This window comes from Camelus dromedarius, chromosome 15, assembly GCF_036321535.1.
Source record: "Camelus dromedarius isolate mCamDro1 chromosome 15, mCamDro1.pat, whole genome shotgun sequence".
Lineage (NCBI taxonomy): Eukaryota > Metazoa > Chordata > Mammalia > Artiodactyla > Camelidae > Camelus > Camelus dromedarius.
The window spans coordinates 45252863-45267577 of NC_087450.1; the positions used below are offsets into that span (position 1 = coordinate 45252863).

The 14715-nt window shown below is 45.2% G+C and overlaps 1 protein-coding gene across 4 annotated transcripts in view; it reads left to right on the plus strand.

Moving 5' to 3' along the window:
- GTF3C2 (general transcription factor IIIC subunit 2) overlaps window positions 1-14715 on the plus strand; it is a 32836-nt gene that overhangs the window by 7988 nt on the left and 10133 nt on the right. For 2 of the 4 annotated variants that reach the window (XM_064494657.1, XM_064494658.1), the window contains exons 3-19: window positions 56-377; window positions 973-1258; window positions 3088-3182; window positions 3588-3665; window positions 3812-3910; window positions 5017-5244; window positions 5419-5530; window positions 5742-5850; window positions 6960-6985; window positions 7171-7300; window positions 9111-9255; window positions 9322-9510; window positions 9685-9772; window positions 10034-10162; window positions 10469-10621; window positions 10762-10869; window positions 11173-11743. In XM_064494657.1, coding sequence (XP_064350727.1) covers window positions 56-377; window positions 973-1258; window positions 3088-3182; window positions 3588-3665; window positions 3812-3910; window positions 5017-5244; window positions 5419-5530; window positions 5742-5850; window positions 6960-6985; window positions 7171-7300; window positions 9111-9255; window positions 9322-9510; window positions 9685-9772; window positions 10034-10162; window positions 10469-10621; window positions 10762-10869; window positions 11173-11391 — 2516 coding nt within the window. In that variant the 3' untranslated portion in view covers window positions 11392-11743. Of the gene's footprint in view, window positions 1-55; window positions 378-972; window positions 1259-3087; window positions 3183-3587; window positions 3666-3811; window positions 3911-5016; window positions 5245-5418; window positions 5531-5741; window positions 5851-6959; window positions 6986-7170; window positions 7301-9110; window positions 9256-9321; window positions 9511-9684; window positions 9773-10033; window positions 10163-10468; window positions 10622-10761; window positions 10870-11172; window positions 11744-14715 lie in introns of those variants that run through there. The other 2 variants (XM_010991243.3, XR_010384252.1) reach the window with 2 other exon arrangements.

A 14715-nucleotide genomic window follows, 5' to 3' on the forward strand; every position in this document is an offset into this window, starting at 1 on the left:
TCCAAAAAGGTCTGTGTTCTGGTCGCATCTCACAGATCCATATTCTTCTCTACAGATCTTTCTTCAGAGATGTCAAAGGTCCCAAAGCCTAGGGCCTCAAAGCCTGGCCGGAAGAGAGGTGGTAGGACACGGAAAGGCCCCACAAGGCCCCAGCAGCCTAATCCTCCATCATCCCCTCTGGTTCCTGGTCTCTTAGACCAATCCAACCCTCTATCCAACCCCATGACTAAGAAACGAGGTCGAAAGTCCAAGGCAGATGTGTTACTGCTGAAGTTGTCAAAAGACCTAGATCAGCCAGAGTCTCCACCTCCAAAGAGGCCCCCTGAGGACTTTGAGACTCCTCCTGGGGAACGACCCCGCCGAAGGGCTGCCCAAGTGTAAGGATTGTGGGGCACAGCTTGATGGAGGGGGGCTAGGGTGAAGGGATCAGGGTGGGGCAGATGTTGAAGAGATGAGAGGACTATGATGAGGTCTCAGGTTAGCAGGGGTGGTGTCTGGGTTCTGGGGACTTGAGCAGTCCTCTAGCTCTTACTGTAGCAACTTTTATCTGTTTCTAAATTTGTCTACCTAGGAGGTTTCTTTCTGTACCTCGTATCCTATCACATTTTTCACAGTTTCCTCTGAGTCTTCATTGCAGTTTTACTGCCTAGTATATGTCAGTACATATGTGCCTTTCCATTCTTTCCCTTTACCCTCAATGATCTTTGACTGTGGTAGGGTGAAAAGTGCTTTGGACTTGAGTCAGAAGACCTGGGTTCAGATTCCACAGATGTAATGTGAATCATCTTGGCCATGTCATGTAACTTTCCTGGGTTTCTGTTTCTTCATCTGTCAAAGGGGAGGGGGTATTAATAGCTGCTTCACAGGGTTACTGGGAAGGTCCAGTGAGATAAGGATTGGCCAAATGTCTGGCAAAGTGGGCTCTCGGTTAAGTGTCTATGAGTATGGCCGTAACTCTGCCCTGTCCCACAGGGCACTTCTGTATCTTCAGGAACTGGCTGAAGAGCTCTCAACAGCCCTGCCTGCTCCAGTGTCCTGTCCTGAGAGCCCCAAGGTGGGCAGCCCCACCAAACCGAAGAAAAGCCGGCAGCAGGCAGTCTGTCAAGGTAGGGAAGTAGAGGAGGACACCACTCGGGATGAAGACTTCGTTCTCCAGGTTGAGGCTGAAGATGGAGAAGAAAGTGAGGCCCCAAGTGAGAGCTCATCTGACCCTGAGCCTGCAGTTCCCCGAAGCACCGCACGAGGATCCACTTCAGGGGTAACCTGAACGGACATGAAAGTGAATGGGGAAGTAGTTAGTAGGATTATTAGGTGGTCAGCAAGGTGCCCAGAAGGAAAGCTTTGGCTTAGTACCTAGGATGGCCAAAATAGGTTAAAAAAGGAGCAACTTCAAACACAATCGAGATTGCGGGGGCTGAGGGTGTAATTTAAGATTACTTGTTCAGATATTGAGCATCTACTCTGTGCTAGGAAACAGAAACATGAATAAGACAGAGTCCTGCATCACAGAGCTCACAGTGTGACAAGTGCTATACCAGGAGCAAACAGAATGCTTTGGGCATATAGAAGAAGGATGATTAACTGCTTAGATTTCACCAAGAAACAATAGTTGAGCTAGGTCTTGAAAGGAACAGAAGTTTTCTGGAGAGGATGGTTTTCCCAGAAATTGGTTATGGCTGTGGCATAGGGCGGGGGGTAAAATGGTGAGGAAGATTAAATTAGAGAGGATGAAAGGACTAAAATTGGTGGGAGCCAACAAAGGGTGTATGTGTGTGTTTAGTTATGGTAAAATAGATGTAACATAAAATTTACCATTTTAAAATATACAACTCAGTGGCATTCAGTGCGTTCACAATGTACTGAAACCATCACCACCAGTATCCATTTCCAAAACTTCAGTCATGCCAAGCAGAAACTCTGTACAACAAAGGTTTTCAGAAAAGTAACATAATCAGTTAGGAAAATAGGTAAATTTGCAGTTGACGGTTGAAGACAGCTTCAGTTCTCCAAGTGAGAGGTAGTGAGAGCCTAAATTAAGCAATGAAGGGAGAGAAGGTGGGTGGCAGAAACGGGATGTATAAGAGAATTAACAGCACTTGGGAGCTGAAGGAAAGGAAGGAGTAGGAATTTCTAGCTTAGATGGTACTCTCCAACACTGAACTTGGGAAAATGGGAAGAGTAGGGAACACAGGACGGGTGAAGGTGATGAGTTTACTTTCTGACATGTTGAGTTGGAGGTACTGGTGGGTCATGGACTATCTTTCTGGAGATGTCTGGTTGCCAGTCGTATGTACGGGACCTGTGCCTTACTTCTCCCAAGTGTACCATTTCAGAGAACACCAAACCCCTTAGTAATCAAGATAAATACCTCAATACAGCATTTTAAAAACCAAAAATACTGTAACAAATCTATGATAAAGAAAATATCAAAATTTTAAATAAAGACAGGAATTGTATTACTGATACTTCCTTTTACCTCAGGCTCTAGTGTGGCTCGGTACCCAGTGTATGGGTCTAGAATTTGTAGGAAAGTTGAAACTGAGTAAAGTTTATATTTATTAAGATGTAAACTTGATAATCAGGCATAAAATTGGTGGTCAAAGCCATGGGACATGGGATGAGATTACCAGGAGTACATGTATTGAGGGTTGAGAAGAAGACAGAAGAACTCTGGGAAATACCATCACCTACCAAACCTATTAGGAGGGAGAGCCCGTGAAGGAATATTAGTGAGGAATAATATTATATTATAATACAATAATATTAGGAATAAGGAGAGACTATCCCATGGGACAGGAGTTTCAGGAAGAAAATGGGAGCCCTCTGAATCAAGTGCCATGGAGACATACCAAGGAAGATCAACAGAAAACAGGTTAACAGGTTTTTGTAGTTGGGATAGAGGAGTATGAGCAGAAGGTGGAGAAGTCATTGTAGTAGTTGAGATATAAATCTTTTAAGGGAAATAGGGAAAAAGTTAGAGAGGAAGTAGTGCGCAGAGAAGTAAAAGCTGGGAAAGCTGGCTCCTGGGGACTTTCTCCAGCCTTTGAAATTCTCTTTCCTTAACACTTTCTTCAATTTGATCCTCAGAAGCAGAAGCCACACTGCCGGGGAGTGGCTCCCAATGGCTTACCAAATCACATCATGGCTCCTGTTTGGAAGTGCCTCCATCTCACCAAGAACCTGTGAGACTTGGGGGGTGGGGGCTGGGGATGAAAGGGTGGTGGTGGAGTGCAAATGATGATCTAGGAGTGGGGCTGCAGAAAGGCGGAAAGGCACAGGGTAGAACACTGTAAAGACATTCATAACTAAACACACTGCTCTAAAGGCAAGAGCTCTAGAGCTGTGCTGTCCAATATGGTAGCCACTAGCTGCATGAGGCCATTTAAATTTAATTTTCAATTAATTAAATATAATTGAAAGTTTAGTTTCTCAGTTGCATTAGCCACATTTCAAGTGTCCACTTGCGGCTGGTGGCTAGTGTCTTAGCACAGATAGTAGATTGCTTCTATCATCACAGAAAGTTTTACTGGGCAGCACTGCTCTAGAATTTCACTCCTCCTTCATTAATGCTTCTTCTGTTCCTCCAGCCGAGACCAGAAGTATTCATACTGGGAGTTTGCAGAATGGATTCCTTTAGCCTGGAAGTGGCACTTGTTATCTGAACTGTAAGTTGAAGAGACATCTCTGAAGTCTAGAAGTGGGTGACATCACTGGAGATGGAATGGTGACAGAGGACTCTAGATTTATAATGGGAATCTTGGGATGGGTGAAACTCTTCCAGATTCAGGCTGTTCCTTTTGCCTACCCCCAGTGAGGCAGCTCCCTACCTGCCCCAGGAGGAGAAGTCTCCACTGTTTTCTGTACAACGTGAAGGACTTCCTGAAGATGGAACACTCTACCGAATAAACAGGTGAGGATTGCATCTCTTTTTCTCACTCTGGGAGACAGAAATAGGAAAAACGAATGTTGAAGGGGATGATAGTTTGGCCCTGTTCTTGCCTTAATGCTGGCCCAGTTGGTCCGAAGGGTAGGAGTGCTGGCTAAATCTGGTCAACCCCCTCTAACTTGCAGCACTCATCACTGTTGGCCAGACTGAGGGAGCCTAGGAAGACTGAAGGTTAAACTAGTGTTCAAGGTCACATCTACTCAGATAGACCTGGACAGACTGGCCCTAGAGAGAACACTGTAGTAAACCAGAATGTACAGCCTATCATCTTTGAAGATGAGCCTAGAGCTAGACAGACTTTGGGAAGGGAAGGAGGAAGATACAGACGGTGGCTAGGACTGTTCTCACTTGTGGACTGTGGTATCCTGGCTCTTGCTTAAGTTAGTTTACACTAGCTCCCTTTCTGTCTGCATTACCTTTTTTTTCCTTCAAAATTTTAAAGACAGGTTTTTTTTGTTTTTTTTTTAAAGAGTAGTTTTAGGCTCACAACAAGCTTGAGAGGAGGTACAGAGATTTCCTATATACTCCCTGCCCCGTACCTGCACAGCCTCCCCCATTATCAACATCCCCCACCAGAGTGGTACCTTTGTTACAGTTGATGAACCTATATTGACACATCATAATCAAAGTCCACAGCTTACCTTTGGGTTCACTCTTGTACATTCTGTGGGTTTGGGCAAATGCATAATGACATGTATCTATCATTATGGTATCATTCAGAGTATTTTCAGGGCAGTGAAAATACTCTGTGTTCCACCTATTCACCCCCCACCTTCCCCAGCCCTAACTCTGTCACTGATCTTTTTACTGTCTCCATAGTTTTGCCTTCTTCAGAATGCCTTATAGTTGGAATCATACAGTATGTAACCATTTCAGGTGGGCTTCTTCTACTTAGTAATATGCATTTAAGCTTCCTCTGTGCCTTTTGATGGCTTGATAACTCATTTCTTTTTAGTGCCAAATAATATTCCATTGTCTGGATGTATCACAATTTATTGATCCAGTCACCTGCTGATCCTTAGTACCTTTTATTAACTCCTTTGTTCATCCCATCTCTGACTTTTCTCTAGATTTAGCTCTATCACAGCACACCCAGAGCGGTGGGATGTGTCCTTCTTCACGGGGGGACCGCTCTGGGCTCTGGACTGGTGCCCAGTGCCAGAAGGGGCAGCAGCCTCGCAGTATGTGGCCCTTTTCTCCAGCCCTGACATGAATGAGACACACCCACTGAGCCAGCTTCATTCGGGCCCTGGGCTGCTCCAGCTCTGGGGCCTTGGGACCTTGCAGCAAGAAAGCTGGTGAGGTGGGGCTGGGACACTGCCATGGGAGGGTGGTTGAGGGGGAGAGAAGGATGGGGCTGGGCAGGGAACAGGGGAAAGACTCAGATTGGGTTGAGGCAAGGGGAGCACAGGCTTTGGCAGCTCCAGGCCCCTCCTTCCTACCCATTCTCCCCACATGCTTTCTCTTCTCAGTCCTGGCAACAGAGCCCACTTTGTCTATGGGATTGCTTGTGACCATGGCTGCATCTGGGACCTCAAGTTCTGCCCCAGTGGAGCATGGGAGCTTCCAGGCACCCCTCGGAAGGTACCTCCCAGTTGACTGTGAGAAGGCCCTAGGACTCAGAGCCAGAACAAAGAGGCCCTGGGTATTCCCAGAGTTGGAGAAGGGAGGTTGGAGAGTGGTGGGTGGAGTTTTCCCAGCAACTCCATATTGTCAGAGACCAGAACCTCAAAGTGTTCTGAGAGATGCCTGAAGGCAGCAAGCCTCAGCACAGACCTGGTTTTTCTCTCTCTAGGCCCCTCTCCTGCCCCGCTTGGGTCTCCTGGCTCTTGCCTGCTCAGATGGGAAGGTGCTGTTGTTCAGTCTGCCCCATCCTGAGGCCTTGCTGGCTCAGCAGCCCCCAGGTGAGTAGCACAGCGGGGAGAATGGGGCTGCTCTAGCTGTGGCCAGTGCTGAGTGGGGTCTATCTGTCTCCCCTGGAACTCCTCCGGGCCCAGTCTCTCTAGTACAAGGCCTCAGCCAGTCACTTCTCCCACTCTGACTTCACACACGTTGTTCTTGACCTCTCTTGGGCAGCCCTCTTGTGCTGTTCTCTTTTACAGTCTTCTAACTGCCCCCTTTCAGCACACTACCTTTTATCTCCCCTTCTTCCCTGCTCTCCTGTGCTCTCTGGTCTTCCCCCTCTTGCCACCACAGTTAACTGGATGTGTAAAGAGCTGCCGAAGGCTGAGGCTGGAGGCTGGGCCTTGACTCCCCTGCCATACCCTTCATCCCCCTAATTCTGTCCTCAGCCTCTTCTGCCCTCCCATCACACATAAACACTCTCTTTGTTGTGAAGAGAAGGAGAGAGTATAGAGCTGAAGATGAGCAAGAAGAGGCAGGGGTCAGGGAAAGGCAGCCCTTATTTGTTGAATTTATTTTTCAACAGTACTGAGGATTTAAAGAAGAGGGCACCCAGATTTGAACCCTGAGAAATCCCGTGTTTGGTGGTCAGGTGGAAGAGTGGGCTGAGGAAGGAGTGGGAGGTTGAGGAAGTGAAGACAATTCTTTCAGGAAGTTTGGCTGTGAAGCGGGTCATATAAATGAGGGTGGAGGATGGAGGTGAATAAGGGTTAAAGAAGGCTTTGATTTGTTCATTTGATTTAAATGGAAGACAAGAGTGCATGTTTACATGAGCATATGAGAGTGATCCAGTAGGCAGAGAGAAAGTGGACAGTGCAGGAGAAGGGGAGGATAACCCTATGAACCACACTCTGGAAGAGGGGAGGATGAGAAGAAAGCAGAGTGACATGATTAGCCATTCTGATGGGAGGAAGGGTAGAACAGGAGGAAAGAAGATTTTGGGGGGCAGATATAGGCAGGTTCATACATTTGGTGGTGGCAAGATAAGAGCGTAAGGGAAAGGCATTATTGAAAGGGTGGGGGCTGATCTAAGAGCAAGGCTTGATTAATTAGGACCTCAGTCCTCTGGACCCAGAGCTCTTCTTCAGTTACTGCTCTTCTTCCCTCACAGATGCAATGAAGCCTGCCATTTATAAGGTGAGTGAGGAACCTGCTACCTTGGCTGAGGCTCCATCTTCTAGAGCCTCCCTTACTGATTCCACAGTAAGTCTCCTTCTACCCCTGAAAAATCTACCCATCCTGCTGGATTAGTCACTGATTTGAGCCTTCGTTCCAAACAATAGTTATCCCTGACCCTAGTCCTGTCTCTTCTGTCCCTACAGGTCCAATGTGTGGCAACCCTGCAGGTGGGGTCTATGCAAGCTTCGGACCCCTCTGAGTGTGGTCAGTGCCTTAGCCTGGCCTGGATGCCTACCCGGCCCCACCACCACCTGGCTGCTGGATACTATAATGGTAAACAAAACAAAACAAAACGTAAGGAGCAATTGCTCTTTAAACTTTTATATATGCTTGTTTTTTGGCTGTTGTTTCCTTTTTGGTTTAGTGTTAGACATTATATAGTTACATGATTATTATGGTCATATATTCATGCAATGTGAAAAAACACAAAGAAGAAAGAAAAAAAGTCCCTAGAATTTTTCTGCTCAAAAAATAATTATGAGTTGATTTTATGTGATTCTCTATGCATGTATAAAGATAAAAAAATTAGATGGAGAGAGAACAAATTCTATAAAAATGGGATCATACTCTAGAAACTGTTTTAGATTAGAAAGTATTAAATTTAGAGGGAAGGGTATAGCTCAGAGGTAGAGTGCGTGCCTAGCCTGCACAAGGTCCTGGGTTCAACCCCTAGTACTGCCACTAAGGATAAATAAATAAATAAATAAAAACCTAACTACTACTCCCCCTAAAAATTTTTTTTTTTTAAAAAGGATTACATTTAATTATACTTCAATTTTATAGAAGAAGAAGGCAAGTGAAACTGAAAGGTTAGCTAAGCTCTCCATGAATGTTCCTTCACCATAGAGACGTTGTATAAAGATACTTTTAAGATTAAAAAGGAAAAAATAGAAGGTTATAAATAACATAAGCAATTGGCATTATTAGGTTGTAGTTGTTTCTAAATGACAATTTCACTTCTAGGCACATCAGTAGACTTTCTGCTTGGGAGGTAGGGAAATTAGCACTGCTTCCTGTCATCTGCCTCTCCATCTTCTAATTGTGTTTCTTTTGGTGGTATTATTCTTACATTGTCAAGGGATGTGATTCTCGATGCTGTTTTCCTTCTTAATTCCCAAAGTTACTTATCTTAACTCTGTATTGAAGTGATTGCACGTCTCTAGCAGTCCTTTCATCTCAGTCTCCCCCTCCATTGCTGAATTACCTACATTGCTTAGCTGTAATTTACTGTCAAGTTTTTTCAAGAAAGGCTCTTAGGTTCTACGTTTCCTGAGTTTATGTATGAAGAGAGTTTTAGCTTCACATGTTTTCTCCAACTTTTGTTTATTAAATTCTTACTGTTCTGTAATTTGTCTTTTATTTTTATCAGAGTTATACTTTTGATTACCTCATCCTCTGCCAGTCTGGTCAGGGGTCAACTTGTTTTAGGTCAGCTGAGTTAGTTTCTATTTGTCCATTTGTTTTCCTTTCCATTCCACTCCTTTTGGCTTACTTTTGGCTCCTTGCCTGTTCTCTTTGCCTTGGAGTGAAATTGGCAAACATTTCTGTAAAAGTTCAGGTGGTGAATATTTTATGCTTTGCAGGCTGTCTGGCCATTGTTGCAACTATCCAACTCTGCCATTGTAAAATGAAAGCGGCCACAGACATTGGGTGAACAAATGGGTGTGGTTGTGTTCTAAACTTTGTTTGCCAAAACAGGCAGCATGCTGTATTTGGCCCATGGGCTGTAGTTTGCCAACCCTGTCCTAGAGGGTTTATGCTTTAAAAAAGAAAAATCCCTTTACTTATATTTAGTAGAGAGTAGAGGCTACTGGGTGTATTCAACCTATCTTTCAACTGCAGATCCCAGACTGAGCTATTACTTTTTTGTTGATGAGAATTGGAACTGAAAATATCAGGTTGAGTCTTTAAACCGTGGAGGGAATGTTGGCTAGCTAATCATGGTCTCTATATCCGTTCCTAAGGGATCAGATCTAAGAGACCCAGAGGGCAGAAGACATAGATCCTAGAAGCCAGAGAAAGAAATTAGAGCAAGGAAGAGAGAACCTGACATTAATACCTACACATTCTGTCTCTATCTCAGGCATGGTAGTTTTCTGGAACCTTCCCACAAACTCGCCTCTGCAGCGGATACGGCTCTCTGACGGCTCCTTGAAGCTCTACCCCTTCCAGTGTTTCCTAGCCCATGACCAGGCTGTGCGCACCCTTCAGTGGTGCAAAGCTAACAGGTATCAGAGAATTGTGGAGGTGGGAGGTGAAGACTGGGACAGGCTGACTCTTCCAGACTTGTTCAGATTTGATCTTCTCCCATCTTCCCACAGTCATTTCCTAGTCTCTGCAGGAAGCGACCGGAAAATCAAATTCTGGGACCTTCGACGACCTTATGAACCAATAAACTCTATCAAGCGCTTCTTGAGTACAGAGCTGGCCTGGCTGCTCCCCTACAATGGTGTCACTGTGGCTCAGGACAACTGCTATGCCTCGTACGGCAGGGTGGAGAGAGGAGGGGCTCTGGGGACAGGCCCTGAGGGCTGGGGTGCAGTGTGCAAGATTATTTTGGGGAGAGAACGGTTGAGGGTTGTCTCACTGAGGGAGTTTGAATTCTGGGAAAAGAAATGAATCTTAGGAAAAGGAAGTTTTTTTTTTTTCTTTTACAGTTATGGACTCTGTGGAATTCATTATATTGATGCTGGTTACCTTGGTTTCAAGGCCTACTTCACTGCTCCTCGAAAAGGCACTGTCTGGGTGAGCCCCTCTCTTCGAAACCTTCATTACACAGGAAAACAGTTCCTTTACTCACCTAGTGGTGGTCATAAAGAGGCAGTAGTTTTGGATAGAAAGAGAAGATAGGTGTGTGGTAACTGTATCAAGGATATGGGTTATGATAAACTCATTTTTGTTTGTGTGAATGTTTCCCTCCCCAGACCAGTTCACAGAACTGAATGTATATGAATGAACGACTGAATGAATGAATGAATGAAAAAAAAATCTGTCTCTTCTTATTAGAGTCTTTCAGGATCCGACTGGCTTGGGACAATAGCCGCAGGAGATATATCTGGGGAGCTCATTGCAGCTATATTGCCTGATATGGCACTGAACCCAATAAACGTCAAGCGACCGATAGAGCGGAGATTTGTACGTATATGAATACTTAATAGCAGCACCATCTGTTGGGTCCTAATCCACATGACCTCCCAAATTAGTGCTACCAATTAGCAGGAGAGTACAAATTAGTACTAGGGCTCCCAGCCCTGATAGTCTTTCTGAAGTCATAGCACAGAGTTATGTATAATTTTTCCTACCCTCGTGCATCTGAACGTATGTTTAAACATACTACTTTCTTCCACCTTTGAGTCTCTCCTGCTCCAAACCAATTTTCTCTCTTTAACTTGTATTCAGTTTTCAGTATTATATAACCTAATCTCACGGTTTCCTTTCTAGCCTATATATAAAGCAGATCTGATGCCATATCAGGACAGTCCTGAAGGTCAAGACCACTCTTCTGCTTCATCTGGGGCCCCCAACCCTCCCAAGGCTCGAACTTATGCTGAAACTGTCAACCATCACTACTTGCTCTTTCAAGACACAGATTTGGTAAGTTGAGGCCAGGAGAATGGGTGTGGCATTAGAAAAAGTAGAAAATTTGAGTCCTTGTATAGTAGGAGTTCCAGCTCAAAGATGCAAAACTAAGAAGCTGCTTGCTTTCTCTCTCCTATCACACCCCTCCTTCCCAGGGTTCATTCCATGATCTGCTCCACAGAGAACCAATGCTGCGCATGCAGGAGGGAGAGGGGCACTCGCAGCTCTGCCTGGACAGGCTGCAGCTGGAAGCTATTCATAAGGTGAGAACCTTGTCTCATCTTCGCCATCCTTCGTCTCATTTTCTCCCAACTCTGGGCCTGTGATCAACGAAATGGGAGATGAAAAGGTAACCGAGATGGCAAAGGAGGGAAAACAGCTCCAGCAGCCTCATCCTCCAGAGCACGATAGACATACCTCATTCATGGTCTTCTCATTCCTACCTCTTACCCCATCGTGGTCCTGTCCTTTCAGATTGTGGCCCATTTTTTTTTGCTCTTACAGCTAGGACTCACCCTAAAGCAACAACTGTGAGCATCTCTCCTGTTTTTCTATTCTTTTCCCAGGTACGTTTCAGCCCAAACCTGGATTCCTATGGATGGCTGGTCTCTGGGGGGCAGTCAGGGCTGGTTCGGATTCATTTTGTCCGTGGACTCACTTCTCCACTGGGCCACCGTATGCAGCTTGAAAGCCGTGCCCACTTCAATGCTATGTTTCAGCCAGCCTCCCCTACTAGAGGGCCTGGCTTTTCTCCAACCAGCCATCGCCTTCTGCCCAGTCCCTAGTTGTGGTCCCCATAGGACCCTTGGAATGAAATCTGCCAAGAACAGTTGGCCCCAAGCACACAGCCATAGGAACTGGGGCCTTCCTGGACAGTGATGCTGCCAGGCCTGGACCTTTAGACCTGCCTCCCCAGGACTCCTTAGATCCCTCTCCTTCCACAGACTTCTCCTGTCATCACAGCTCCCCGCGGGCAGGGGGGCTCTCCCTCTGCTAACTCTCAAGGCTCCTCAGCCTAGAACCATGACTCACAAGAAACACTCAGGCCTGACCTAGGCTTGGGAGTCAGATTGCTCATATTGAGCATATTGTGAAGTGGGTAAAGCTAAGTAAAGGTACTGGGTGTTTTTGAGACCACATGTGAGTGGGTGTTTGGAGAACTGGAAAAGGTATCTGCATGAAGGCTCCTGTCTGACTGTATTCCAGGATCCAATATTACTGCCTTCCCAACTCTTTTGAGTACCCAACACACAGGCCCACAAGGGGGTGATAGTAATTTATTGGACTGAAGCTGCTCATAGTGCTTCCTTAACTAAGGAACACCGCAAACACCCTGCCAACAGAACAGTGGTTCAGATCTTAACTTGCTCCTGCTTATGAAATATTCCCAATTACTGGTCGTCTGACCCTTCTTGAACACCCCCAGTCATGTTTTAAAAAAATCTTCCTTTATATCAAGTCAAAGAGCTTACCTCTATAAATTTTACCGTGGGTGTTAGGAAATATAGTCATTCTTCCCTGTGATTGCCCTTTTAAGTATTTAAAAATAGCTATCATGTTTCCCAAGTCTTTTCTTCTGTAGATTAAATATCTTCAGTTACTTTAACCATTCTTTACACGTCATGATTTTTGATCCTTCGTGATACTATGGCATTGTTGACTTATTAAACATGGTTAGCTACTTTATTTCAACTATATAGGAGATGTTGAGAACCCAAGTAAAGTAGTGTATTATATCTCATCTTGTTAGAGCCCTCTTGTGAGATGTTGCAGATTCACAGTGACTGTAATATTGCCTCCTAAGCAAGGATAGACACCAGCAAGGAGTAGGCAAACCATAGTCTTAGAATGTATGAGTACAATCTGAGGTTTTGGGGGGAAGTAGTCAGATGACTTCAGGAAATAGAGAAAAACATGCAGCCTGTTCCTATTGAAGAGAATGGAGATTAGTTCAGTGCCTACCTGGAACAAAACTGGCACTCTAGACTGATTGGCCAAGTATCTGGAAACAGCTTTCTGCCTCTCCAGTGTAGGGAACTTATATGTTAAAATATCCCCTTTAAGAGGAAAAGAATCAAGTAGTTAAATTTCTTCGCTGTATGGAAGAGGAAACAGACCTGGAGGCAACCTAGTCTGTTAGCAGCAGAGTGACTGCAACCCACGTCAGTGCAAAGGAGCCAAGTATTGCACCATCCTGTTGTGATCCAGCTCAGGTTATGCCAGTTTTGTTTTTGAGAGGACTAGTGGGAAGTGCTTCCCATTGCAGAGCAGCTTTGCTCATTCTACACAGAGGCCCCTTGACACTGCATCATGAAATCCCACTCTCAGAGCTAGAAAAGATGGGACCTCAACATTTCACACTGTTGAGGTGGAAGGTTGGTGTAGGCAGCCCTACACCTGCTGCCGAGTCTCTGCCCTAATCTCAACCTCCAAAGGAAAATCAGGAAGATGCTTTCAGCCCTTGCACTTTTTCTCTCCCATAAACCCTTTTCTCCCCAGGCCACTCCCCATCCAATCTTCCCTCCCAATATATCCACTTCATATTATCCAAGGGTTCTTGTACTTCTTTGTGCCTTTGCTCACAATAGTCTCTCTTGGAGTGTACTTTTCTGCCATCTCCACCTAAATCCTATTCATCCTTTAAGGTCCCAGCTGAAATACCACCTTCATCAAGGAGCTTCCCAGATATCTCTGGTAAAATTAGTCTCCCTCCCATGTGTTCCCAAGAGGAAAGGAAGGAAAAGAGGATAAACAAGTGTTTATTAAGCACTTGATCTACTTCAGATACTTTAGCATATGTTATTTAATCCTATGAAGTTGGTATTGCTCCATTTTACATCGTAAAGATAAGATTCTGAGAGGTTAAGCACTTTGAATGAGGTCATATAACTACTGATTGGTGTTGTTGGGGTTTGAACCTAGACAGTCTGACTTCAGAATACAACTTTCCAACATAGCATATTTAGTCTCCTATTACATTTACTACTGTAAATTCACTCCTCTAACATGGTGTTTTTCATACAGAAACCTGTGGCATCGAATTCCCTTGCTTCCTTACTAGGTTTCTGCAGTGTCTGTGACGGGATTCTCCCTGCCTTAATCATACAGGGATTGAGTACATTGGAGCTGGAGCTAACCAGGTAGAGAGCCTGAAAGAGTCAGATATGGCTGTCTCCTAAAATGTGGGCTCCCTGGAGATAATTAGGCAAAGGCTGCCAGCCTGACAAATCTACTCCCAGGAGTTTCCACCACCCTAGAAAGGATGTTGCACTATATTCACAAAATTTTAAAATGTTAGAGCTGGAAAGGAAGTCACCTAACCTATTGGTTTCCAAACACTTTTAGTTGTGGGCCCCTTTGCTTAAAAGTGGCTCTTTATAGAAGCATACACATTAAAAGAAAAAAAAAGTTGAGGTAAAGAAGAACCTGTGATGCTTCCTCTCCAAACCTCTATAAACCTCCAAAACTGAGGAGTCCAGTTTCAAAAAATGCATAGTCCGACCTTCTCATTTCACAGGTGAGGAACGTTAAGTTCAAGGCTAGTGATGACGAAAGCTGCACAGCCCACTAGTTATGAAACCAGTACCTAAATGTGCTGAAGTTCAGTAATTCCAATGCTTTTATTGGAGGAGTCATCTTTACGCAGCATTTCTAAAGACTACTGTGGACAAAGCATTGAACTAGTTGCTGTGAGGATGACAAATACGAACAAGACCCAGTTCCACCCATTCGGAGCTCACAGTTGAGGCTAGTGAAGAACATAGAGACACTTAAAAAAAAAAAAAAAACCCACCCATACGCACGCAATTAACTATGGCTAATCATAGTTTCCAAACTATGATTCTTGAGACCGAGGAGGATGTCAGGACCTTGGCCAGTTCCGGACGCGGCAACAGTGAGGGTCTTTCTAGGTTGAGGCCCTGGCACTGGGGAGAGAAGGGGCAGGGGGCAGAAGTCGGACCCAAGTGGGAAGTATGGCAGGCGAGCCCCACACCAAGAGCCGGCGCACACCGAGCGGAGCCGCCCTCCGCAGGTATTAGCGGCGCAGTCCACTCCCATTCCTGCTCTGGATGCAGGGGAAAGCCTCGCGAGCAGCCTAGCGGAAGGGG